The sequence below is a fragment of the Ascidia mentula genome, chromosome 8 (genome assembly GCF_947561715.1).
Source record: "Ascidia mentula chromosome 8, kaAscMent1.1, whole genome shotgun sequence".
Classification (NCBI taxonomy): Eukaryota; Metazoa; Chordata; class Ascidiacea; order Phlebobranchia; family Ascidiidae; genus Ascidia; species Ascidia mentula.
In genome coordinates this window covers 18,753,213-18,776,112 of record NC_138573.1, presented here as the reverse complement: position 1 = coordinate 18,776,112, position 22,900 = coordinate 18,753,213, and the positions used below count along the sequence as shown (strand labels likewise).

The following is a 22,900-nucleotide window of genomic DNA, read 5'->3' as shown; positions in this document are numbered from 1 at the left end:
CGTGACACTTTATTACAGACAGTTGACATCATATATGTACCTATTGTTTTTTAAGTTGGACTTTTTTATATTCATGCAAAATGATGCAAAGACCAGAATAGTTTCAGCCCAGGCAAAATCAAACACTTTCAGCCTAAAACTTACTTAAATATTATTTTGAATCATGAATAAAAACGAACGGGTTAAAATATCGGCAGTTTTAGGTTTTTTCTTGTAAATTATAAATTCATTTTGTAACATATGCCATTCTACATTAAACGTAAAATAAGAAAACAATCCACAATGATGCAACGCTTACTAAGGGGAATCCCGAGAAAACGCCACATGCGTGTCACCATAGAATACTAAAACATGGAATGGAAACTCTTTTCGTCACGCATGAGTAACACTTTACGCAAAATGAAAAATGCATTGGGTTAAATGCGATTTTGGCGTTTTTCGGCGGCGAAAAAGTCTAAGTTAATGTAACCACAAGAATTTATTTAAATGTAATTCAAGTAGTTTCATCCTTAATCTTTTGAAATATGTGGATGATTTTAATTATGACGCGCTATAATGCACTTTTTGACCGTGTGTTACAAGTCACCTTACAAACTAAAAAATTGTTAATATGTCTTCGCGTCAACCTCAAAGATGACGTAAGACATGTAATTGCGTCATACAAGTGATGACGTAATGTTTTGGATTTGCATATCTGCCTAAAAAGCAATCATGGGATTCAGAAACCTAATATATGAACAAAACAGTCTGACCCAGAGGTCACATATTTGCAGTCATTATTGGGTATGTATCAAAATGTTTCATAACTCCGCTTTTTGTAAAGACATATGTTGGACAGATAGTGCAGTACTACATGAAGCAGTTTTTGGCCCAAAATGTCAGATTGTAGCCTTTGTAAACCAGATAAAATGGGGCCAAATTTTGCTGCTTAATTTTAAAGATTGTATTTACTTGGTTAACCATACTTAAATCTGGCCGTTTTTCATCTTTTGTGCAAATAATATTAAATAATAAATAAATAGTGGTAACTTGTAACTATCTAAAAAATATTGACATAATTAAATAAATTCTTGTGTCATTTTTTATATTCCATTGGTTCTGAGCAATTCATGCCACATATGAGCTGATGCTCTGTGAATAGCAATGAACCTGCTTTTGTTGTACTAGTAATCTACTTTATACATTTTTCCCACACATCACTGAGTTTTCTATTTGATTTCATTGTAAATATATGGTTGTATATTGGCTTTTTTGTCCGAAAGTTCGACCTTAAGTGTTGATTAGTCTAATATCCCTGAGAAGAAAACAAATCAAATTGGATGGAAATCATTTTTGTCAAACTATTGCACACATAACAGAAGTATATTTTTTTACTCTTATCATAACAGTTGGTTGAATGCTTATGACACAGTTGAAAGTATGTCATGTTTTGTTGAACTAAACATAATTGCCTTTTGTTTCAGCCAAATTGGACCTTTATATATTAAAAATACCCTTTTTCACTTCTTCGCAGATTAGTTTTAAGTAAAACACAACAGAATTTGATTTAGATATGTATTAAAATGCTTCTGAGAGAAACATGTCATGTTGAAGAAAAAGATGAAAGTTTTCAGAATTTGCTCATATGCAAACACTTATATACAAGTTATAGTTGGTTTATATTGGAAGTATTCCCACTGTCCTTGAGTATTTGCAAGCAATCAACATATATTATGTCAAGGCTTAACTTTTTTAAACCCATATTATGCACAAAAATGTTGTTTTGTGTTGGACTTTACTGGCAACATTTGCACTCAGCAGTATGAACATGGCGTTGGCTAGGTATTTCCTGATTTTAATAATTTGGTTCATTATAATATCTTCCTCTCCATCTTCATCAAGATACAGGAATTGCAGAAAAAAGCAGCCATACTATCGTTTGTCAAATGCCCTGTTTTTGCAAAATAAATATTCCCAAACAACCGCATTACTGTGTGCAGAGATACTGTCCTAGAAAAAAACATAATTAGCAATTAGTTGATTTTACACAACAAGCATAGTAGTTGATAATATTACTCGATTTAGCCTCCCACTGCTTGCAAACAGCAAAAGCGCGCAATTATTTGTTCATATTTTGACCCAAAAGGTAGTAGACAGCAAATCGCCGTAAAAAATGATGTGACACGATTTATTCAAAATCATCCACATATTTCAAAAGACGAGGGACCAAACTTATTGTTTTTTAAAAAAAGTTTTAAATTTTGTTCTATTTAATGGGTTTTTAAGCCCCTTAAAAAACACCAAAATCGCATTTAACCCAATGCATTTTTCATTTCGCGTAAAGTGTTACTCATGCGTGACGGCGCACTTTCAGCGGAGTTTCCATTCCATGTTTTAGTATTCTATGGTGTCACAGAGCTTATGACGTAATAATACTTTTTTACGGGAAAGATTGTTTTTTAATAAAATTAAAAAATAAATTGACAAGCATGTGTGTTGAGATCAAGATTTTTAAGATTGTTTGCATGATCAGTTGTTAAATGTGCTTTTCATGTTTCTTTTACGAACAAGTATAACATGCATGTAAGTCAACACGTGGGTCATTAACAGTTTGCCACGTGTTTGCAATTAAACTAAAAAAACATAAATGTCTTGTGATATGATTTAAATATAAGGGTAGACATGAAAAAAGTGTCATAACGATTTTTTTTTATTAATTCAAAACTAGTATGGATATCAACCCTGGGATCACTTGCATGTAATTTTTTTGGGCGCGAACATTTTGAAAACCTGCTTTGATTGACAGTTTTTTTGCCTGAAAGTCAAGTGAGGTAACTTTTTTGAAAACTGGCATTAAATTTCATATAAATTCGGTTTTTCATGGTAGGGCTAACTCAATAAAGGTAAACTCTGACTTGTAATGCAAGTTGTTTATTTACAAACAAAAGCAAAATAGTCTTTGGCAATTTCGCGAGCTGACTCGCAAAAAAATCCACAAAATTGTATGCTGGTATTCAATGTAAATAAAACAAAATATCCATGCAACTTAAACTGCATTGTGTTTAATGATTACAGGCACTGTCCACTAGGATGTTCAAAAGTGTGGATACATCTGTTTTGTGGAGGATGCTCCAACTGATAGATGAAACTGTCCACATCAAAATCCCATTTGTCAAGGTAGAAGAAATGGTAGCATCGACCACCTTGTGCCAGAATCTAAATATTTATAATATATTAGTTTAAACTAGTTCATTTGAGCAGTCATGATGCCAAATTTGGTTTGGCTCAGTTGCATCAATAATATTTAGGATAAATAAAATATGTTTTTATAATTTTGGTTTGTCCAAAAAACTATAATGATTGGAAAATTAGAAAATAAAAATAGACTTTGTATTAATAATATCTTACCTTTAAAATGTTTTTGCAGTTTTTACGCAAGCCAATTCCAATCACATATACATGAATGTTGTTCTCCAGAAGTGTGTCAGCCCAACCCTGTATGTTCTGCTCAACTGTCCTTCCATACCGGCTGGGGCAGTTGGCACATCTGAAACAATGTAAGTGTTCCTATTATACATATTCCTACCATACTACAACATGATTTTTAATGAAATATGCATGCAGTGCATTTACAAGATGAATTATGCAGCCTGTAGTTGTAATTTGGTGCATACAAGCAAATAAAATTACAAATGTTTCATAATTTATCAAGCACAGACCATACAACAAAATACATTTGAAACAATCAGACAGGGCTTCGTGTTATGTCGTATGGCTTTGTAGGGTTTCACTCACCCATCAGTAATTAGAATAATATCCTGTTCAACATCTGGATAACCAATTCTGTAGCTTTGTTGAAGCTCATCATCATAAACGTGCTTCAATGCTTTGCTCATGCATGTTCTGCCAGCTGAGGAACGGTCATAGCTACAAAAAAACGTTTTGACTTCAAATATTTTTGTAGTTATTATTTAAAAATTTCCGAAAAAACTTATGAAAATTGCTACATATGTAATCACAATTAAAAAGCCTAGATGTTACTGTAGTTACACTTACAGTATATTTGAAATCCTGGTAGCCAGTTGAGACGGGGTTAAGTAGAAATCGTTGAGAGATATATGAGCGTGAACCTTCTTATCAAAGGAAATCACAGCAATGTGTGTGTAATGTCGTGCGTATTTGGCGTTTCCGCATAGCACTGCAGAAAAAAAAACACGTTTTCCGCATTTGAAAACATATGTGACGAACAACAAATAAAAACCACCTAATGCAAGACAAACTGTAATAAAATAAAAACAGCTTATGTCACAGCTTTTACCAATAATCGTTTATTAAATAAACTGGAAGATTACAAAAATGTTTGAGATGAATGTGGTTTTCAACAAGACATACAAGCTTGAAGATTTTATTTTGAGTATTTTTAAGGCTTGTTCCAATGGAAAGCATTCCATCGCCAATTCATGTTCATACACATTGCTACAATCGCGCTGTTTGTTATGGCGGTACTTTCCTCGATATTAAAGTGCCGTGGGCGACCACGCGTTTCGTCATTAAGTTTCTATTTTTTGTGGGAAAACCCGCCGCTTTAAGGTAATCGGATTATCATGGTAACATTAGCCTACATTTTGACTTTAAAGGATTATTGCGTTGCTTTGCCTTCGACTGGAATGTTTTGTGGTGACTGAAATAGATATTGATTTTTATCAAGTTGCACTGATTTGTTTTGAAATAATAACGATATTAAATTAAAAAGTAATCAAATACCTTTAACAATGGCTGCTGCAATCCTTTTTACTTTTTCGAATCTCGCTTTGCCAACACTCCCACTTTCGTCCAACATAAACACCAGATCCCGTTTGGTTTGGTAGGATTCAGGCTGAAAACACCGTGAAAAATACATTGTTTATCTAAAAAAATGGTTCTGACAATAAATAATCTGATTTGATTCTAAGTTATGATAATTTAACATTTATTGTGTGTTTTTGTTGAGCGTCTTGTTTGTGTTTCCTATGTAAATGGGTCGCACAGAAACGATCACAACTTGATGGAGGTGCATTACATTGTGGTTATTTTGGGCTTGCCCGGTGTATGTTTTGTTCACTGGCAAAGTGAAAATATTAACTTACCGCTCGCTTTGACCTTGTTGGCAACGTGTAGCGACCTCTGTTGCAGTTTCCCGCCAACAGCTGTGTGGAATCGAAGGGAGAATATATCTCAACACATTTCTTCTCGGGAGATTTTGTCGTGGTTGTTGGAGGTTTCGTGGTTGTGATGAACGAGGGAAAAAACTGCTGAAAACCTCCACCTGCCGGGAATGCAGGAAGTGGAAAGAACCTCCCTGACGTGTCGACTGGGTTTATTGCTGCTCCTCCTGCAGATCCTCCAGCGGAACTTCCAGTACCACCAGAAGGTCTTGCTCCTGCAGATCCTCCTGTTCCAGTGGAACTTCCAGTACCTCCAGACGACCCTCCACCTCCAGCTGATTCCTGGGATCCTCCTCCAGTGCTGGTGGTTGTTGTCACTTTGTCAGCGGAGGCTTGGAGAAGGTTTTCGATGAAAAGGTCGGCCATCACCGCTCCCACTTTGCATTCTCTGGACTCTGCAAGTAAACTCTCTTTACGAAAACCGGAGCAGTCAAGAATTGTGCGGTAAATTACAACTTTGGCGAATTTGGATTGACGGTCAGTACAGCTGGTTGTTTTTTTAGTAAAGCTTAAAAACCACCTTTTTGCCGAAGAATTTGACAAATTACCCAAACTTAACCATCTACACTATACATCAACTTTTATTTTGTGTCGGCGATTTGTCACTTTACACAGCTCCACGGATTATTGTGGGTTTAAGGTTTGCTATTCTCTTGTAGAAACATTTTTCTTTTTTAAATTTATTTTGCCAGTTGTGTAAACTTACTACCTCAATTAAGTTTGTACAATATCTTACTAGTTCCGCAGTATCGGGACGACCTCGTCTGGTGCGTCGTCTCTAACGTACATTTGCTCCACTTTCCATACGAGCATAAATCTGTTGGAGGCCGACGAGTGGTCGCTGGTGTTTTTGTGGTCGTCGGTCGTGGTTTTCTTGTAGTCATTGGTACGTAAAATGGAGTATAGCGTGTGTATGGGACTGGGGGAGGGAGTGTAGATTGCTGCCTGCTCCCTGACATTAAAATAAAGCATCGCAGACATCTTACAGCGGTTTTGCAAAATCACTAATTTCTCGTTTTTCATTACTTTGTGGTTAGTTTTTATCCTGATATAATTGAAGATATTCGTAAATTCAGTTGTTCAAGTGGTATTGCGTCAAAATGTGAAACCCGGAACACATTCTGCGAAGTTGATTTGCAAGCTATCTCTTTTGATCAACTGCAAATAGTTGGGACAACTGGTATGATAATTATCATTGTGAGTTTTTGTAAAGTAAGAGACAAGATATGTGAGGAAATATCGGTAGTCGCTCTTGCTTGTTCTTAATTCCGTTAAATTTGCGTCAACTTACCTCGACAATACCCGCAGGTAACTGGACAGATTACTTTCAAGAATGTTGTTGTCTCGCAACTTGCCTTTACTGCCTGACAATACGCAGTGTAGCGCTCCACGCACAAACTACCTGAAATCACAACACATTTTGTGTGTGTAGCACCCAACAAGCAACTTATAAAACATTCAAACATTTGCAACAAACAAACCTCCCAAATTCTGTCCGACCAATTGAAAGGGGTTCGAAAATTGTGCATGGACGCCAGCAAATATTGCACAACAACTGACCAGAACTGAAAACTGCATTTTTTCAGAGATACCCTAAAGCTTCGTACAGATACCTCAACCTGTACGTGCAAAATATCTTTAAAGCTGTACGTTTTATTTTCAGATGAAGTTCACACCGCATTTACACAATTGTAAGTCGCCGTTAAAGTAAAAGCAAATCTGTCCTTCTGAATTAGGCTGATAACCTTAAATTATCGGCTTAGCCGCCCTCCTTTACAAGTCGCACAACCAGTATGACAAACCGCAGCTTACAATTGTACTAACAGAGCGTGGGTCTGACTTAAACACTTAGGAAAACAAACTATGGGGGTTGTTCCCTCTAAACATGCAATTTGTAAATGATTCCTGAGGAGCACTTGAATCAAAGTGTGCTGGCGACATAATGTCTGACTTATAAAGTTCTGTTGGGTAAAAAAGTCTAGCTTTGCGTAAAAAGGCGTTTTTGGTTGTCTGTAGTCTGATTATTTGGGGACAACCCACTTCCTATAAATACTTCGGCTCAGTTGCCCGATCGCAACAAAAAAGTACATTCTAGTGCCTGGAAAATTAATTTGTTGGTAACTATTTTTAAACAGCTTCTAGGGAAAACGAAAGTGGTTGGGACGCAGTAGCGACATGAAACGGCTAAATTTCCCTCATTATGACACCTCCTACATTAAATGGATGAATAATTGCTTGGAATGTTTGTTCCGTTTGTAATTGCTTGTCACGCGTAAACGCTACGGACCCAAAATAGCAAATTAGCGTCATTAAAATTATGTCTGCAAGTGTTTTTGCATTGATGCCAGGATTAATCGGCCCGCGATTGGGTTTCCGGGCTCAAAGCATTACGGATGGTTGCTAACAAACGACTTTACAAACACGTCAAACCCGGTAAAAAGCACAGATATAAAATGTATAATTTAACAATCTGTTCTTCTGGCACATAAAAAAACGTAACTTTATTAACCGACGTTTCGAATGTTATCCAACAAGGCTTCCTCAGGGTAATGGTACATAAAATGTATGGATCACTCACTGACAACTGTATTCGAGAACCGCTTGCAAAAAGTTAGGGCTAACCTAGGTATCGTATAATCGTCCTACAGTCGCAAGAATACATACGACACCCGATTGTAAGAATGCATATATTTCGCCCTTAGGCAGAGCGCAGAAACCTCAACGCAGTTTTCACTCGGCCCAGCAACAACTTCTATAAATAGCCGCTTGCTACGCAAACACCTGTCAAAAAATCCCAGTAAAGTGCACAACGGATGACTGTGATTTTTTTAGTCACCACAAAGTGGAAGTCTTTGCTTTGCCGTTTGGTCGAAAAAGTCACTCCAGCTGCACTGATGAGACCTTATATAGGTCGAAACAGTGCCCCTCTGTCTGCAGCTTACACAAATCCCAGCGAATCACGTAGAAAACAAAGGAAAATATGAACTTTTTAATTTGGTTGAATGATAAAAGTCGACTTAGTCTGACGCAATAAACTTTTTGTTATAAAGTGATGATCTCATTTTCCACAAAATAAAAGACAAAATGATCTGCAATCTCTTGTTTTTATTTGCGAAATATCTGTAGAAACAGGAATAAACACATGGGGATTGGATGAGACGGTTGGAAACCATGTTGTCAAGCAAAGGTTAAGCACAAATTATGCCATTTTTTGGCCAAACTTCATGCATTTGCTGCAGTCAATTTATAGAGTATGAAAACATTAAAACAGTAACAAATAGAAGCAGTGACGTAGTGACATGTGATTGTTCGGTAAGTTTGTTTCTATGGCGAAATGGGAGGCAGACATTGGCCGAGAGGATGCTCAAATGTGTTGAGACACACGTTGTTGGGCGGGAACTCGAGCTGCTTCAGAAAGATGTCGACGTCATAATCCCATCGGTCCAGGTAGAAGAAGTGGAAACATCGGCCTCCTTGTGCCAGAGTCTGTTGGTTTTAAACGTTGGAAATTTTAAACCTGAGGTTGCAGTGGCGTTTCTCCTTTTTTAAGGCAGGTATTTTTACACGGTATGACGTGCCACACTGCAGTGAGCCGTGAAACGGGCTCAGTTGTTCCGTGAAAGTATTTACGAGATATTTCGGTATATATTGTGTAAAGTTGCAAATATTAAAGCGTAACAGTCGTTAATGTAGAGCTATATCGAAAACGGTCGACCTTCAAGGTACGGCTGTGAACTGTAGTGTTCAGGTAAATGGGATTTGGCACCAAACCTTGGTGTGCCGCAAAACCATTGGTAAGGATCAAAATATGTTGGGACCACAAAAATTTTGAAAACCACTGATTTAAAATCATTTGTTGTTTCCAAGCTTATTTTTTCCATAAAAAATGCCAACAAAGTGCAGACGAAATGCGTGATTAAAAAACAAAACGTGTTTTAAGCGGCTTCTATGAATGTTTGTGCCCGACGACGACTAAATATCTCATATTATGTGGGGGTTGTTATGTCAAGAGGCAGAATGCAGGGGGTTGGGAGGTTTTTATCATGGCCCAGCGGATTTTGAGTCGACTGTTACCTGCAAAATTTCCTTGCAGTTTTCACGGCTGCGTTCAAGACCGATTCCGATCACGTATGTTTTGATGTTTCTTGCTTTGATTTCCTCTGAAAGGTAATCGATCGTCTGGGCGATGGAACCGTGGCTTCTATCGCAGTTCGCACATCTGCGAAAATCCATGCATTGTATTTTGTGTCTTGTGATTGACAGGGAAAAGTTGGCGCTTCAGTGGACGACGAGCGCAGATAAGAGTTCGTCAATAGCAGAGTTAACAGTTTCGCTTGGTACAATTGTACGCATTGTTTAGAAAACAAGCTGATATCGCAATTAATTGTCATAGCCGACACGAGGGATTGAAATTCGGTTTAAAGAATAAGAGTAGCCTGCGGGCTTTTGGTGCGAAACTTCACCTTCACTGAGGGTGACTGCAATGCATTTTTATTCTAATTACTAACTTGCTCATTATGAACTTTCCAATATGGCTGTTTAAACTTTAAAAGTTTTCATTACCGCGGAAAAGATACTACGCAAATAAAGCCTATAACAGTGGTTCACAACCAGGGGGAATTCCCCAGTAGGGAGGAATTTTGTAATTTGTAGGGGGGATTTGTGTCACAATATTTATATCCAACTGGTTGTCTGTGCTATGTGTTATAGCTGCATTTGCCATATATGAACTGAGAAAAAAAATTGTAGAGGGGAATTAGATTTAAATATCGACTAAAAGGGTGCACAGGACAAAAAAGGTTGGTAACCACTGGCCTATAACATGGCCACAGAGCAGCTAGTAGGCCGAAACCGTGACTGTGTATTTAGCTACAAAAAACGATATCGTTGTTGTCGGTCTACATCTGATCTCACCCGTCAGTGATGAGAATAATATCTTGTTCCACGTCATACTGGTTCAATCTTGCGCCTAGCGCTTTCGACAACATCACTTGGTAACCAAACTTCAACGCTTTCGCCATGCAAGTTCGACCGGACGAGTAGGAATGGTATCTGTTACACATAAAAGGTTGACTAACTTAGTGCTTTTAGATGTCTAACAAGGTTTTGATAGTTTGGGTTATCCATATTTTAAACTGTTAGTCCAGAATTTACTAAATTTTATAAGTTATAATAGCACCACCATGGTACGACGTTATGTTAGTATTGTACGATTACAAGAAGATTAATTTGTCGTGAGCACTTCGAACTATTATATTTCCCTTAAAAAACATTTTTTGACGTCATATGTTATACCTGATTTTGTTTTTGATGAAGGTGGCCAGTGCATCAGGGTTGTTGTAGAACTTGTTTAGTGGAACGTGGAAGTGGTAATACTCATCAAACGAAATCACTGCAATCCTTGTAAAATCTTTGTCGTAACGGATGTTGCCGCACAAAACTGCACAAATTATTCGCTTGTTAAAACTTTAGTTCCGTCCGATTGCGTTTTCCAGACACATCTTTTTATTACAGCTTGTTAGTTGATACAATTTTTCATCAAAACTTTTTTCCTCGCAAAGTGTTTTTGTGACAAACATTATCATGATATATTTCATACTAACGTTTCACTATCGCTGCTGCAATCCTCTTTACTTTTCGGTAGTTTTTAACCCCAACGCTTCCACTTTCGTCCATTACGATGAGAACGTCACGTTTGGTTTCAATAACAGGTACAGGTACCTGAAAGTATGCGCAGTGTTTGTAAGGTTCACAGGCATAGCAGCCAGGGCAACTGCATGAAACACTTCTGCGCATTGTTTGTTTCATACATCCATGCAGGCCAGGACGCACAAAACTTGCAAACACAAAAAAATTTAAATTTTTTTCTTCCACTATTCCCAGCAAGTATTCTAATAACTTTTTCACGGTTATTTGTCGTCTCCCTGACGCCTACACATTCCCAAGCTTTAAGCCCACTTCGTTGTTTTTTTATGATTTTCTCGTCAGAGGAAAAGATAAAGGAATTAATGTGTTTTGTCCCTTGCATTTATTAGTGTCAGAATGTAATATGGTTTACTGAAACTAAACGCATTTAAACAGTTTTAATTGATATAAACCCTTACCGAGCGTTTGCTTCTCGACGGGACCAGATATTCGTTTTCATCTGTACAACCTCCAGTTATCACCCGGCCCTGCGCGTTCTTGATCACCAGGCAGTTTTTCTTAGCTGGTTTTGGTTTCTGTTTCTGTGCAGTCCCTGTGCCACCAATGTTTGTTGTTCTCCCACCGACATCGGTCGGTCTCTGGGCGGCCGCAACTCCTGGCTTTTGAATAGCGGACGGAGTGATGAAACTGTCGGTCAGAAGTTGCGCCATGAGTTCAGCGTCTTCGCAATCTTTTCGTTCTGCAGAAATATAAGAAAAGTGTGAAGCATACGTAAGAAAAAAATGGCAGTTTTGCACAACGTGCACCAAGGCTTCTGTCGGCAATATAAAGCAATGTCAAGACAAGTTTTTGTAAATTAAACCATGTTTCATATGAGCTCAAGGGTTACTGAAAAAATTCCTACTATCTGGGCATCCTGCAACCCTGGACGTTAGGATTCTGTACGCATTTCCTCCGTTGTTTGGAATGCACTTTCCTTCTTTGTATTTGCACCTGTCGTCATTAGATGGTGGTTCAGTGGTTGGTGGTGCGCGAGTGGTTGGTCTTGGTTTCTTGGTGGTTCTTACCGGTGGTCGTGGTTTTTTGGTAGTGGCTGGTGGTTGTGTGGGTGCATTTGTGGTGTAAGGCCCGCCCCCTATAATTAGAGGCTGTTATTGTGACATGTTAGAAAAAGTATGGAAGTTTTCGGCTTTGCTTCCGACTTGAACACTTTCTTTTTCTCGGGGTGCTCTCCGTCGAGACAATTTAAGCCGCAGAAAAACGTTGAAGCGTAAATTACGATGTATGTAAAATACCATAAGTCCTTATTGCCCTCACAAGAAGATAACTGATATTTTAAACTAAAAATAAACAAGCTAATAGCTAAATGGCCTGAGCTAATGGCGTTAAAGTAATTGATCACGGGTATGCTATGCTTGTCGGGCTGCTTGCATTTTAACTATTTACTTAAAGTTAATTTTTCTACAAACTTCTCTCCTCTGAATAAATTTATTGTTATCTACGCAAAAGTCGAACTAGAACTTACACCGTCTCCAAATGTCAAATCCTTGTGATTGGCATTGTGCTGCGAAGCATAGGAACAGAGCGAGGACAATCAGTTTTGTCATGACTAACCCGACGAAGTGTTCCTGAACATAAAAAGGAACAAAATAGATTAGAGCTGTGATCGCGAAATATAAAGGGCCTGCGCAGTGGGGCGATTCTGCCTTGCTATGCGAAAGCATGGTATTACTTCTGCGTTGTAAAATAGATTAGCATTTCTATTGACAACTGCGTTTTGGTTTCGGGTTCTTTGCTCTCATAAATATCTTAATATCGCCCTTCTGTCACAGTCAGTGTTCCTTTTCTCAAAAACCCCTAAACGACAACGTTTGCATTAGATTGACTAACATAAGTATCATTTTTTCAAACAGATCACAACATGCGTACTGGTCGTCATTATGTTGTTTGGTCGATAATCTGCCACATGGAAAAATATCATTGTGTTTTGTTCGTTAAGCCAACTGTACGGCGTTTTACTTTTTTCACACCAATTTAGGCCTCGTAAGGAGTTCAATTTATCCGATGTCTTTTCTTTCTATTCTTTCTGACACTTAACCAACACATGGAATTTATGCTGCCATACCTGACAACAATCCTAAGCGACTCTTTAAATTCGAGAATACGACTCGCTTATACGTCCAGACTTTCCAGCATGCGAGGAAAAACTTGCCACAGGCCGGGGAAAGTCCTGGCTAAATTCGTGCTTTGTCTCGTCACGGACTTCCCCGTAAGCTCTTGTAATTAGTTTCCCTCCTGCGCTCACGGCATTTGATTGCTTAATTTCTCTGCGCATCACAATTTCTTGCAAGTCATTAGCGTGAGATTCGTTTGAAGTTGCGGCAATTAGGCGGCCGGAATGAAAATAGTTGCATAACTCTGTACTGTGTGGAATCTCATTTTTGCCCTATTTTATGTGTTTTTGAAATTTCATTGTGCGTTCTCACAAACTAAAACCACAACAAACGCCATCTGCAAATATTTTCCTGCCGGTTTTGTCATTAGTCTGTGACATGTCCAAATTATATCCTCCGCAAGGATTTCATAAAAAACACTTCGCAAAACACACAGTTTGCTGCAGTCTCAACCCCAAATTTGTATCGCCCTTAGATTTTTGTGTCTATTGAACTAAACTAATGTTTAGGTGAGGTCCGTATTTAATCCATTTTACGAATGTAAGAGCCAACAACTTGGAAAACATTCATTTTTATTCTGGTAAAATGAACTGCGGCTTGGTGCTGAAATAGTTTATTTGTTTTTAATTTACCGATCTGTGTGTCAAATCCTATGATAATTTGAACAGGACTGTTACATTACACCAGAAGAGCAATCCTGTATAAATTGTTGACGCCTGGCTGCAAAAGCAGCACAATACTTTTTATAATATTGTGTTTTTTTGAACTCACTACAGGCCTCAGAAAGTGTTGTAAAGGTTGATCAGACATGAGTAATATTTCTTAAGAGGAACGTATAAGCGTGGGTTAATTATGGCTTTAATTTGAAGCTACGTTATTTTGAGTAAGTCTATTTACCTGCAATTACGTTGAAGAACGGCCCATTATGCTGTATTTAAACATTCCTGAATCATAAGAACTATAAGCGTGATTTTTGTGTGTTTAAACAAGGGAAAAAATGTCAACACATGAAAATGAGTGTGACGCACATCAAATGACATTTCAAGTTTTAATTGTTCGCTCCTTCAGGCGATTTGTGCCGGAGTTCCCGCGACGTCATTCACTCTCGCGGCGTCGGTTGTTTTTGTGGAACTTCGCTCTCTCATTGGTTTGGATTTTAGGTTTGATGTTTTCGAAGGCAACATATGCGCAATTTATACCTCCCACTATAAATTGCCTAGTGAAGTTCTGTTGAATATTGACCGAAACATTGGCTGCAATAAGTAACTTGTTTGCCTCCGAAGCCCTGTGTAAATATCCAACATATTGTGTACAAGTTAGTTATTATACTTCTTTCTTAGCGGTTAACTTTCTGCACCTGCGAAGCGTTATCAGGCATTGTTGTCCGTGTTCTTTTTACAAGACAGTGATAGCGAGATCGCATGTCACAGCCGCGTGATTCCTTGAATGTGATGTAATTTGTATTGAAATTACCTGCCGCAATAAAGGCTTGCTGTCCGCTTCCGACCTATTTTCGCTTTATTGCCTTCCATTAAATTTGATGCGAACATAACCAAGAAACACACCATGACCGCAATCCCACATTTTTTCTGTTATTCGAAATTCTACTCGTCTGGAACTTAATTCACACAAAGTTAGAGGAACAAATATTGGCAATGAAGCACTTGTGGAGCAAATATAACCGATGTGTTCTGCTGTCTCTACATTGTGTCCATCGAAAGTCCACCACAGAAAAACAAGGTCCTCCCCAATGTAAAGAAACATGTTTCCAAGGTACAACTTCAGGTGGAAATACAAAGTTCAGTCTTAAAGCCAAAAGACCATGCTGCTCTGGTGCGAATTCGTAGTCTGGCAAGATCATAACCTAAGCGTTGTTTGAGCCTCTACCAGCGAATCTTCTTTCGTCACGTCGCACAACTTCTCGTGAAACAGTGCACGTTCGCATTAGAAGATGCCCTCAGTCTTTACGAATTCCCCATCCATCACGCAAGCGGTTACTGTTATGTCGTTTTATACGTGAGTGTTAAGAAAATTATCGTGTGATAATTCTAATTTCCTAAGACACAATAGGAAATCAAATTCTAACTCGGTGCCAACATTTGTTCCTTGCACACAAATTATTATGGTACATTTGCAGCTAAGCCTAAATCAAACCGTTTCTAACAAGACCTAAATATGTGTATTCCTGACCTACGACCACTTAGTTCAACGAAACAAAAATTTATTCATTTGTACAAAACCAGTTTAGTTTAACCCGCATCTACAAAAAAACTGTACAAAATACGTCCAAATGGCTCTCAGCGGGGATATTATAGTCAACTTTTAAAGAAATTTTGGTAGAGATGCCATCATCACTTAAATAAAATGCACTATTGTCAGATTTTACAGGCTCAGAATTATTGCAAAGTTTGTGACCAGCTTTCGTAACCACAATGCTGATTTAAAATTACCCACAAATATTACTTCGTTGTTGGGAAATATTAGTTAATGAACGTTTTCCAGTTTAATGTTGGAAACAGCTTTAGTGACAGCAGTAGTTTTTGAATGCAAGTCATAATATTTACCCTGGAGCAATTTCACAAAGGGTCCTAGACATACGGTCACACTGATTATCATTCCAAGTGTTCGAGCTATCGACATGGGCACAATCTTCGTCATTGTCGGCATTGTTTGGTTCTCCCACATCCCAGTTTGTCCATCCCTGACTAACTGGAACTCCATCTTCCCACACAAAACTTCCTTCTGTTTGGATATCGGTCAAACCAATCGCTATGTAATCAAACTGATCCCCGAAATGAGCAGCCAAACTCCTAATACAAACAGTTATTTTTTTTGTTTTTTTCTATATTTGTTCACCTATAGGCCAAACATATTAAAAAAGAATATGGAAACATTTTATTGTAGTTTTAATTTTCACATTTAGGCTCAAACCTGTAAACATTCTCATTTCTCATTCCAGCCGTAGCAACTCGACCACCGATATTTGAACATGCCAACCTCCCGTGTTCGAACCCTGGAGTGTGAGGTAGGATCTTGTAACGGAATCCGTTGGTTGCAAGGAAACCAAAAGCCACCTGCATTTCTGTAAAGAATTATTTGTCCTTAATAGAGTATGTTTGTGTTTTTCGGTAATAAAAATTTCTCCTGCATTGAATTTTGTCTTTCAATTTTTTTTCAGTTTTAATACGAACGCTTTTATCGGGACAACAATAAGCGAAAGATAAGAGGGCAGACAAAAAACTTTTGTGAATGTTTTGATGAAATTATATCCAGACAGCATTCTCGAAGACATATCGCTCGGTACTCACCCAGTTGGATTCGTTGAACTTGATCTGTGCAAAGAATAAATCTTGTTTTCATTTTTCAAGTTTTAGTAAGTGACATTTGTGTTTACCTTGAAGCCTGAGAATGGAACTTTGTTCCACAGAATCTCCCTTCGCTCCTTTGCTGCCACTAGGGCCCTGTGTCCAAGTAGAGTATTATGTTTGTGTTAAGTTAAACTAACAAGTAGGTAAATTTGCCTAATGTTGTGAAAGTTACGTTAATTCTCGTTGAAAATGTTTTTTACGAAACTCGAATTATGTAATTTTTTTCTAAAAACAGGAAACAGCAAGGTTTACTAACTTGCAAATGTAACAGTTTGTTCTTTCAGTATCTAAAGATTGAAACAAAATCATTTTTTATTCCAACTCACCATTGGCCCCATGGCGCCGTTTGCTCCTTTGGGTCCCGTTGGTCCCTGGACAATAATATAACGTTCGTTGGCTTTAAAGCCTTTCACTTATGACTACGATGGAGTAAAAATTAAAGCTTTACCAAAAAGACAAAAATCTTAATCGACTTGTTAGAGTAGTTGTAATTTCCAACTTACGAACTAAAACGTGGAACTTACCAATGGACCAGTGTAACCGACATTTCCCTTTCTTCCTGATGGACCCTGCAGTAAAAACAAATAAAAGTGATTCAACATACAAGTTATCGAGGGTAAATGTGATAAACACAGCAGGAATTGGCCTGTGCTGCTCGTTGGTGACCGAGTAGGCTATATTGGGCGAAAATAATATTTCTTTTTCTCCTCACGGCTGCATTAAAACATGCTCTTAGTTATACATGAATTAAGTTGCGAAACAACAGAATCCTACTTTGCGTAATCTCAAAATGAACCACTAAGTACAAGACCAAGGTTTTAAAGCTGCGGATTTTCGCACAAGGAAAACGGGCCTAATTTTTTTTAGAGATTTTGTTGAAGATGAAGATAAATATCAACAAAAGTTTTTTTATTAAAGTAGGAAGTAAGTCAAAACCTCTTCTTTCTCTACATGACATAATCCAACTCCGTAGGACTGAAAGGGTTAAAGTTTTGGGGCGAGGCTGAATAAAATGTTTGAAAAAATGGTCCATGTGAAAAAAGATTTGATCATCCCTGACCTTGGCCAATGACGAACATAGAACATATTTAACTTCCAACTCACCATTGGCCCTATGGCGCCGTTTGTTCCTTTGGGTCCCGCCGGTCCCTGGACAATAAAATAATGTTTGTTCACTTTAAAACCTTTCACTTATGACTACGATGGAGTAAAAATTAAAGCTTTACCAAAAAGACAAAAATCTTAATCGACTTGTTAGAGTAGTTGTAATTTCCAACTTACGAACTAAAACGTGGAACTTACCAATGGACCAGTGTAACCGACATTTCCCTTTCTTCCTGATGGACCCTGCAGTAAAAACAAATAAAAGTGATTCAACATACAAGTTATCGAGGGTAAATGTGATAAACACTGCAGGAATTGGCCTGTGCTGCTCGTTGGTGACCGAGTAGGCTATATTGGGCGAAAATAATATAAATATTACAACAAAGTTGTTGAATATCACATGTTTTAAATACGCAAACTCTCACGAAACATTTTTGTCATTTCGTGCGAATTAAAGCTCTTGCATATTGGCCCGAATATTTTCTTCAGTTATTATTATATAGAACCTTTGTACGTCCGTAATCAAAAGCGAAAGTCAGTGCCCGCAATTTACCAACTTAAAAATCAAAAACCAAACAAATTGTAAAAAGATTCTAAATATGAAAATACTATTGTCGTTTTGTCGTGGGACTTCGTGAACCAAAACATCCTGCATCATTCACTCACCCTCTTTCCTGGTAATCCTCTGTCTCCTTTTATCCCTTGAAGATCAACCTCCCTCCATTCAGTAGAGAAAGGATTGGTACAAACTGTTTGAATGCGGCAGGTTTGTTCTTGACACGACGCTGTTTGTAGGATTATTGTGATGACCAACAACCCGAAATAGGGTGACATGTTTTCTCAATATTGCGACAAACAAAAGATATCAAGTTCCTGCAATAAATTCAGTGGGTGATCAGAGCATGACAAGCTTAAAGACATTCATTTTTATATTCTGACACAAAACTGTCGATCACGATATTATCACAATCGAAAAACTTTGGTTTATTCCTATATTTCATCCTTAAATTGTTCATCCAAACTTAAACTTTTCTCTAAGCTCTCTGTTCCTAATTCCAATGAATGCTTTCTTATTACTTGCTGCGAGCAAATGTTTTTGGTTTCGAAGTCATGCCTCCCGTTATTCTCATGGGATTTTGTGCAACCTTGCACAGCTGTTTACGGTTAACTGTGAATGTCAATCAACAGTCGAGTGTTCGTATGCTCATGTCAAACTAATCGTGCAGAAGCATTGCTGTTCTTTGTATTCGAAATATAATTATTTGTGGGTTGCAATTGATTCGGTGCACTGTGTAGTCTACAATCAGTTCATTTATCTTGAAGCTTTATTCCTGCTAGAGAGTCCTCTCCAAAATTAAAATTATTATTTATTGTTTAAAATTACTTCATGTTTGGCTGATTTCGCACGCCCAAAAAAACAAAGTGTAAAACATACAACCTTCATAAACCTACCTGGAATTTGCTGTCCTAAACTTACTGCCCCCTCTGCAACTTTATTATTAACCAATTTCAACAAAACATAAACCGCAATTGGCACTCTTAAGTGAAGTGTTAAAGTCCTTGGCAAATTTTAATATATGACATTTGTTTCACCTTCAAGCCTGGGAAAGGAACTGTGGGTCATTGATTCCCTTTGTCTGCTTTATTGTGTAGCGTAATCGTTTATGACAAGATATGTTGAACTTCCATGTCATTCAACTGTTTCCATATACCTAAATTTGTCCGTTGTTTCCATGTCGCCAGTTTTGTCCATGTATTTGGGCCATGTGACCAAATATGGAAGTGACGCAAATGACGCAGGCCGAGTACTTGGCCAAAACGGCTGAATTTTTGAGCCATCAAAATAGGTGGTCCTTAACTGACTTTGGCCAAGTAATTTTTTGGCCATGTAAAAACTGCTTCACTATTGATGCAAAACAGCAGTTTTTCGAATGTTTTGGCGCAGTTACGTATCGCATGATACAAGCAACGTCGTTGTCTCGTCGCAAACACCACTAATTGCTTAATTTACGACAGCAGTTTGATTTAGGTACATCGTTAAGTAGTAAAAGTCAAAGTATGTAGCTTTATTCCAATTAAATTTCCTGTTGCAGGAAAACAGGTTTACTACAGGCTTTTTTTGTGTGCCTGCCTGTCCTGTATTGCTGTGTGAATGTGTTCTAGCATAGCTTGTTGGTCAGTTTAGAAGTTCAATATGGAAGTGGAGTCAAAAACAGTAGTTAAATGTGTTGTTGCTGCAGACGTCCAAATGGCTCTCAGCGGGGATATTATAGTCATCTTTTAAAGAAATTTTGGTAGAGATGCCATCATCACTTAAATAAAATGCACTATTGTCAGATTTTACAGCCTCAGAATTATTGCAAAATCTGTGACAGTTTTCGTAACCACAATGCTGATTTAAACTACCCGCAATTATTACTATGTTGTTGGGAAATATTAGTTGATGTAAGTTTTACAGTTTGGAAACAGCTTTAGTGACAGCAGTAGTTTTTGAATGCAAGTCATAATATTTACACCGGAGCCATTTCACAAAGGGTCCTCCACATACGGTCACACTGATTATCATTCCAAGTGTTCGAGCTATCGACATGGGCACAATCTTCATTATTGTCGGAGTTGTTTGGTTCTCCCACATGCCAGTTTGTCCATCCCTGACTAACTGGGACTCCATCTTCCCACACAAAACTTGCTTCAGTTTGGATATCAGTCAAACCAATCGCTATGTTATGAAACTAATCCCCGAAATGAACAGCGACACTCCTAATACAAACAGTTATTTTTTCTTTACAATACAAACATTTTATTGTAGTTTTTAATTTTCACATTTAGGCTCAGCAGAAAAATCTGTAAACATCCTCATTTCTCATTCCAACCGAAGCAACTCTACCTCCGATATTTGAACATTCCAACCTCCCGTGTTCGATCCCTGGAGTGTGAGATAGGATCTTGTAACGATATCCGTTGGGTGCACGGAAACCAAAAGCCACCTGCATTTCTGTAAAGAATTATTTGTCCTTAATAGAATATCCGCGCATCCAGTGTTTGTGTTTTTCGGTAATAAAACTTTTCAAAATATTGTGATCTCCTGCAATAACGTCTTTAGGAGAAAACTAGAAACCCGAATTTTATTTTTCAAAATTTTTTCAGTTTTAATACGAACGCTTTTGTCGGGACAACAATAAGCGAAAGATAAGAGGGCAGACAAAAAACTTTTGTGAATGTTTTGATGAAATTATATTCAGACAGCATTCTCGAAGACATATCGCTCGGTACTCACCCAGTTGGATTCGTTGAACTTGATCTGTGCAAAGAATAAATCTTGTTTTCATTTTTTAAGTTTTAGTAAGTGACATTTGTGTTTACCTTGAAGGCTGCTGAGAATGGAACTTTGTTCCACAGAATCTCCCTTCGTTCCTTTGTTGCCACTAGGGCCCTGTGTCCATGTAGAGTATTATGTTTGTGTTAAGTTGAACTACCAAGTATGTAAATTTGCCTAATGTTATAAAAGTTAGGTTACTGAATTCCTGATCAAAATGTTTTTAACGAAACTCGAATTATGAGAGTAATTGTCACAAAAAACACGACACAGCAAGGTTTAACAAACCCTGACTTCGGCCAATGACAAACATATATAATTGCAACATATTTAAATTTCAATCTAACCATTTGCCCTTTGGCGCCGTTCGCTCCTTTGGGTCCCGCTGATCCCTGTAAAATAAAACAATGTTTGTTGGCTTTAAAAACTTTTCACGGTTGTTGGTGTGACAATCATCGAATAAATTCCCACTTTGCCAAATAGAAAATAACTTTTTCTGAGAACCGATTTCTGAGAATAGTTGTAATTTGAAACATACCAACAGTATTAAAACGTGGAACTTACCGTTGAACCAATGTCACCGACATTTCCCTTTCGTCCCAATAGATCCTGCAGAATTTAATTACGAATTAATTGAGAATTAAATATGAATGTATGAATATACAAGTTATCGATCGAAAATGTCATAAAGACAGCAAGAATCAATCAAAGCTGCTAGTAGTGAACAGCACATCTGTCCTTTCTTTGAAAAGTGTGGCTGACGCTCAGCTGTTGGTGTACGTTTTTATTTAAAAAGAAAATAGAATTTTTTATTTGAAATGTAACGTTTTTTCCCCAATCATCAAAAGATTAAATAAAAACCACACAAGTTCCAACTCACCATTGGCCCTACGGTGCCGTTTGCTCCTTTGGGACCCGTTGGTCCCTAAACAATAAAACAATGTTCGTTCGCTTTAAAAACTTTTCACGGTACTGGAATGACAATCATCAAGTCAATTACCACTTTTCCAAATACAAAATTACTACAAACCGATTTCCGAAAGTAGTTGCAATCAAAACATACCAACAGTTAGTAAAACATGGACTTACCAATGAACCAGTGTCACCGATATTTCCCTTTTGTCCCGATGGACCCTGCAATTAAAAACAATTAAACATGAACCTATGAATATGCAAGTTATCGAAGGAAAATGTCATAAGACAGCAAGAATCAGTATATGCTGCTATTAATGAACAACTCATCTGTCCCTTCTTTAAAAAGTGTGGCTGACGCTCAGCTGTTGTGTACGTTTTTTTTTAGGGAAAACCGAAATATTTACTCAAAAATATAACTGTATGTTTCCGAATCATTAAAAGAATAAATTTAAACCGCCAACTCACCATTGGCCCTATGGTACCGCTCGCTCCTTTGGGTCCTGATGGTCCCTAAACAACAAAACAATGTTCGTTCGCTTAAAATTTTTTCAAGAAAGTTGTTGAATGTCTAAATGTTCGTAACCACACAATCAAGGCCTTTCTTTGGCACATTTAGCCGATAGGACCCGCAATTTACCAACTCAAAAATCAGAAACCAAACAAACCGAAAAAATTCTGGACACGAAAATTATTATTGTCGTGGGACTTCGTGAACCGAAACCATCCTGCATCATTCACTCACCCTCTTTCCTGGTAATCCTCTGTCTCCTTTTATCCCTTGAAGATCAACCTCTCTCCATTCAGTAGAGTCAGGGTTGGTACAAACTGTTGGAATTCGGCAGGTTTGTTGATGACACGACGCTGTTTGTAGGATTATTATGATGACCAGCAACCCGAAATAGGGTGACATGTTTTCTCAATATTGCGACAAACACAAGCCATCAAGTTCCTGCAATAAATTCAGTTGGTGAACAGAGCATGACAAGCTTAAAGACATTCATTTTAATATTCTGACACAAAACTGTCGATCACGATATTATCTCGATATTAAAGCTTTGGTTTATTCCTAAATTTCATTCTTACGTCACGAAGTCATTCTCCTCAAACTTGAACTTTTCTCTATTCTGTTCCTAATTCCAATGAATGTATTTTATTACTTGCTGCGAGCAGATGCTTTTGCGTATACGAGTAAAT

General features: G+C 37.7%; 4 protein-coding genes across 4 annotated transcripts in view; all 4 read right to left on the bottom strand.

Moving 5' to 3' along the window:
- Window positions 1–2,957: 2,957 nt before the first annotated feature.
- LOC145911724 (uncharacterized) lies at window positions 2,958–6,803 on the bottom strand. Its single transcript, XM_082999144.1, has 9 exons — window positions 6,665–6,803; window positions 6,475–6,585; window positions 5,920–6,135; window positions 5,106–5,578; window positions 4,744–4,855; window positions 4,036–4,177; window positions 3,775–3,906; window positions 3,388–3,526; window positions 2,958–3,195 (listed from the first exon to the last, which is right to left on the bottom strand). Exons 1-9 carry the CDS (start codon window positions 6,759–6,761, stop codon window positions 3,049–3,051), a joined length of 1,569 nt encoding a protein of 522 aa, XP_082855270.1. The 5' UTR covers window positions 6,762–6,803; the 3' UTR covers window positions 2,958–3,048.
- A 1,514-nt stretch (window positions 6,804–8,317) lies between these two features.
- On the bottom strand, window positions 8,318–12,453 carry LOC145911725 (uncharacterized). Its single transcript, XM_082999145.1, has 8 exons — window positions 12,355–12,453; window positions 11,734–11,964; window positions 11,288–11,568; window positions 10,787–10,904; window positions 10,479–10,623; window positions 10,098–10,235; window positions 9,258–9,402; window positions 8,318–8,669 (listed from the first exon to the last, which is right to left on the bottom strand). The coding sequence occupies exons 1-8, from the start codon at window positions 12,434–12,436 to the stop codon at window positions 8,508–8,510; spliced, it is 1,302 nt and encodes a 433-aa protein (XP_082855271.1). The 5' UTR covers window positions 12,437–12,453; the 3' UTR covers window positions 8,318–8,507.
- Window positions 12,454–14,960: 2,507 nt separating this feature from the next.
- LOC145912179 (uncharacterized) lies at window positions 14,961–18,344 on the bottom strand. Its single transcript, XM_082999586.1, has 10 exons — window positions 18,142–18,344; window positions 17,674–17,718; window positions 17,476–17,520; window positions 16,896–16,940; window positions 16,698–16,742; window positions 16,398–16,464; window positions 16,312–16,335; window positions 15,935–16,085; window positions 15,568–15,813; window positions 14,961–15,000 (listed from the first exon to the last, which is right to left on the bottom strand). Exons 1-10 carry the CDS (start codon window positions 18,307–18,309, stop codon window positions 14,961–14,963), a joined length of 876 nt encoding a protein of 291 aa, XP_082855712.1. The 5' UTR covers window positions 18,310–18,344.
- A 1,924-nt stretch (window positions 18,345–20,268) lies between these two features.
- LOC145912654 (collectin-10-like) overlaps window positions 20,269–22,900 on the bottom strand; it is a 29,528-nt gene continuing 26,896 nt past the window's right edge. The window contains exons 8-14 of the mRNA XM_083000200.1: window positions 21,881–21,925; window positions 21,672–21,716; window positions 21,356–21,400; window positions 21,139–21,183; window positions 20,839–20,908; window positions 20,753–20,776; window positions 20,269–20,470 (exon numbers count right to left, since the gene is read on the bottom strand). Of these exons, the coding sequence (XP_082856326.1) occupies window positions 20,307–20,470; window positions 20,753–20,776; window positions 20,839–20,908; window positions 21,139–21,183; window positions 21,356–21,400; window positions 21,672–21,716; window positions 21,881–21,925 (438 nt within the window). The 3' untranslated portion in view covers window positions 20,269–20,306. The remainder of the gene's footprint in view (window positions 20,471–20,752; window positions 20,777–20,838; window positions 20,909–21,138; window positions 21,184–21,355; window positions 21,401–21,671; window positions 21,717–21,880; window positions 21,926–22,900) is intronic.

Bases quoted from the DNA above. Each gene is read 5' to 3' on its own strand.
- LOC145912179 (XM_082999586.1), bottom strand. From the start codon at position 18,309: ATGTCACCCTATTTCGGGTTGTTGGTCATCACAATAATCCTACAAACA. The intron at 16,941-17,475 runs GTGAGTTGGAAG...TTTTTACTGCAG, and splicing joins ACGGCGCCATAGGGCCAATG to GGTCCATCAGGAAGAAAGGG. The intron at 16,336-16,397 runs GTAAACACAAAT...TTCTTTGCACAG, and splicing joins TTCCATTCTCAGGCTTCAAG to ATCAAGTTCAACGAATCCAA.
- LOC145911725 (XM_082999145.1), bottom strand. From the start codon at position 12,436: ATGACAAAACTGATTGTCCTCGCTCTGTTCCTATGCTTCGCAGCACAA. The intron at 11,569-11,733 runs GTAGGAATTTTT...ATATTTCTGCAG, and splicing joins GGTTGCAGGATGCCCAGATA to AACGAAAAGATTGCGAAGAC. The intron at 10,236-10,478 runs GTATAACATATG...TATGTGTAACAG, and splicing joins TTCATCAAAAACAAAATCAG to ATACCATTCCTACTCGTCCG.
- LOC145911724 (XM_082999144.1), bottom strand. From the start codon at position 6,761: ATGCAGTTTTCAGTTCTGGTCAGTTGTTGTGCAATATTTGCTGGCGTC. The intron at 6,136-6,474 runs GTAAGTTGACGC...TTTTAATGTCAG, and splicing joins TACCTGCGGGTATTGTCGAG to GGAGCAGGCAGCAATCTACA. The intron at 3,196-3,387 runs GTAAGATATTAT...ATAAATATTTAG, and splicing joins ACTGCAAAAACATTTTAAAG to ATTCTGGCACAAGGTGGTCG.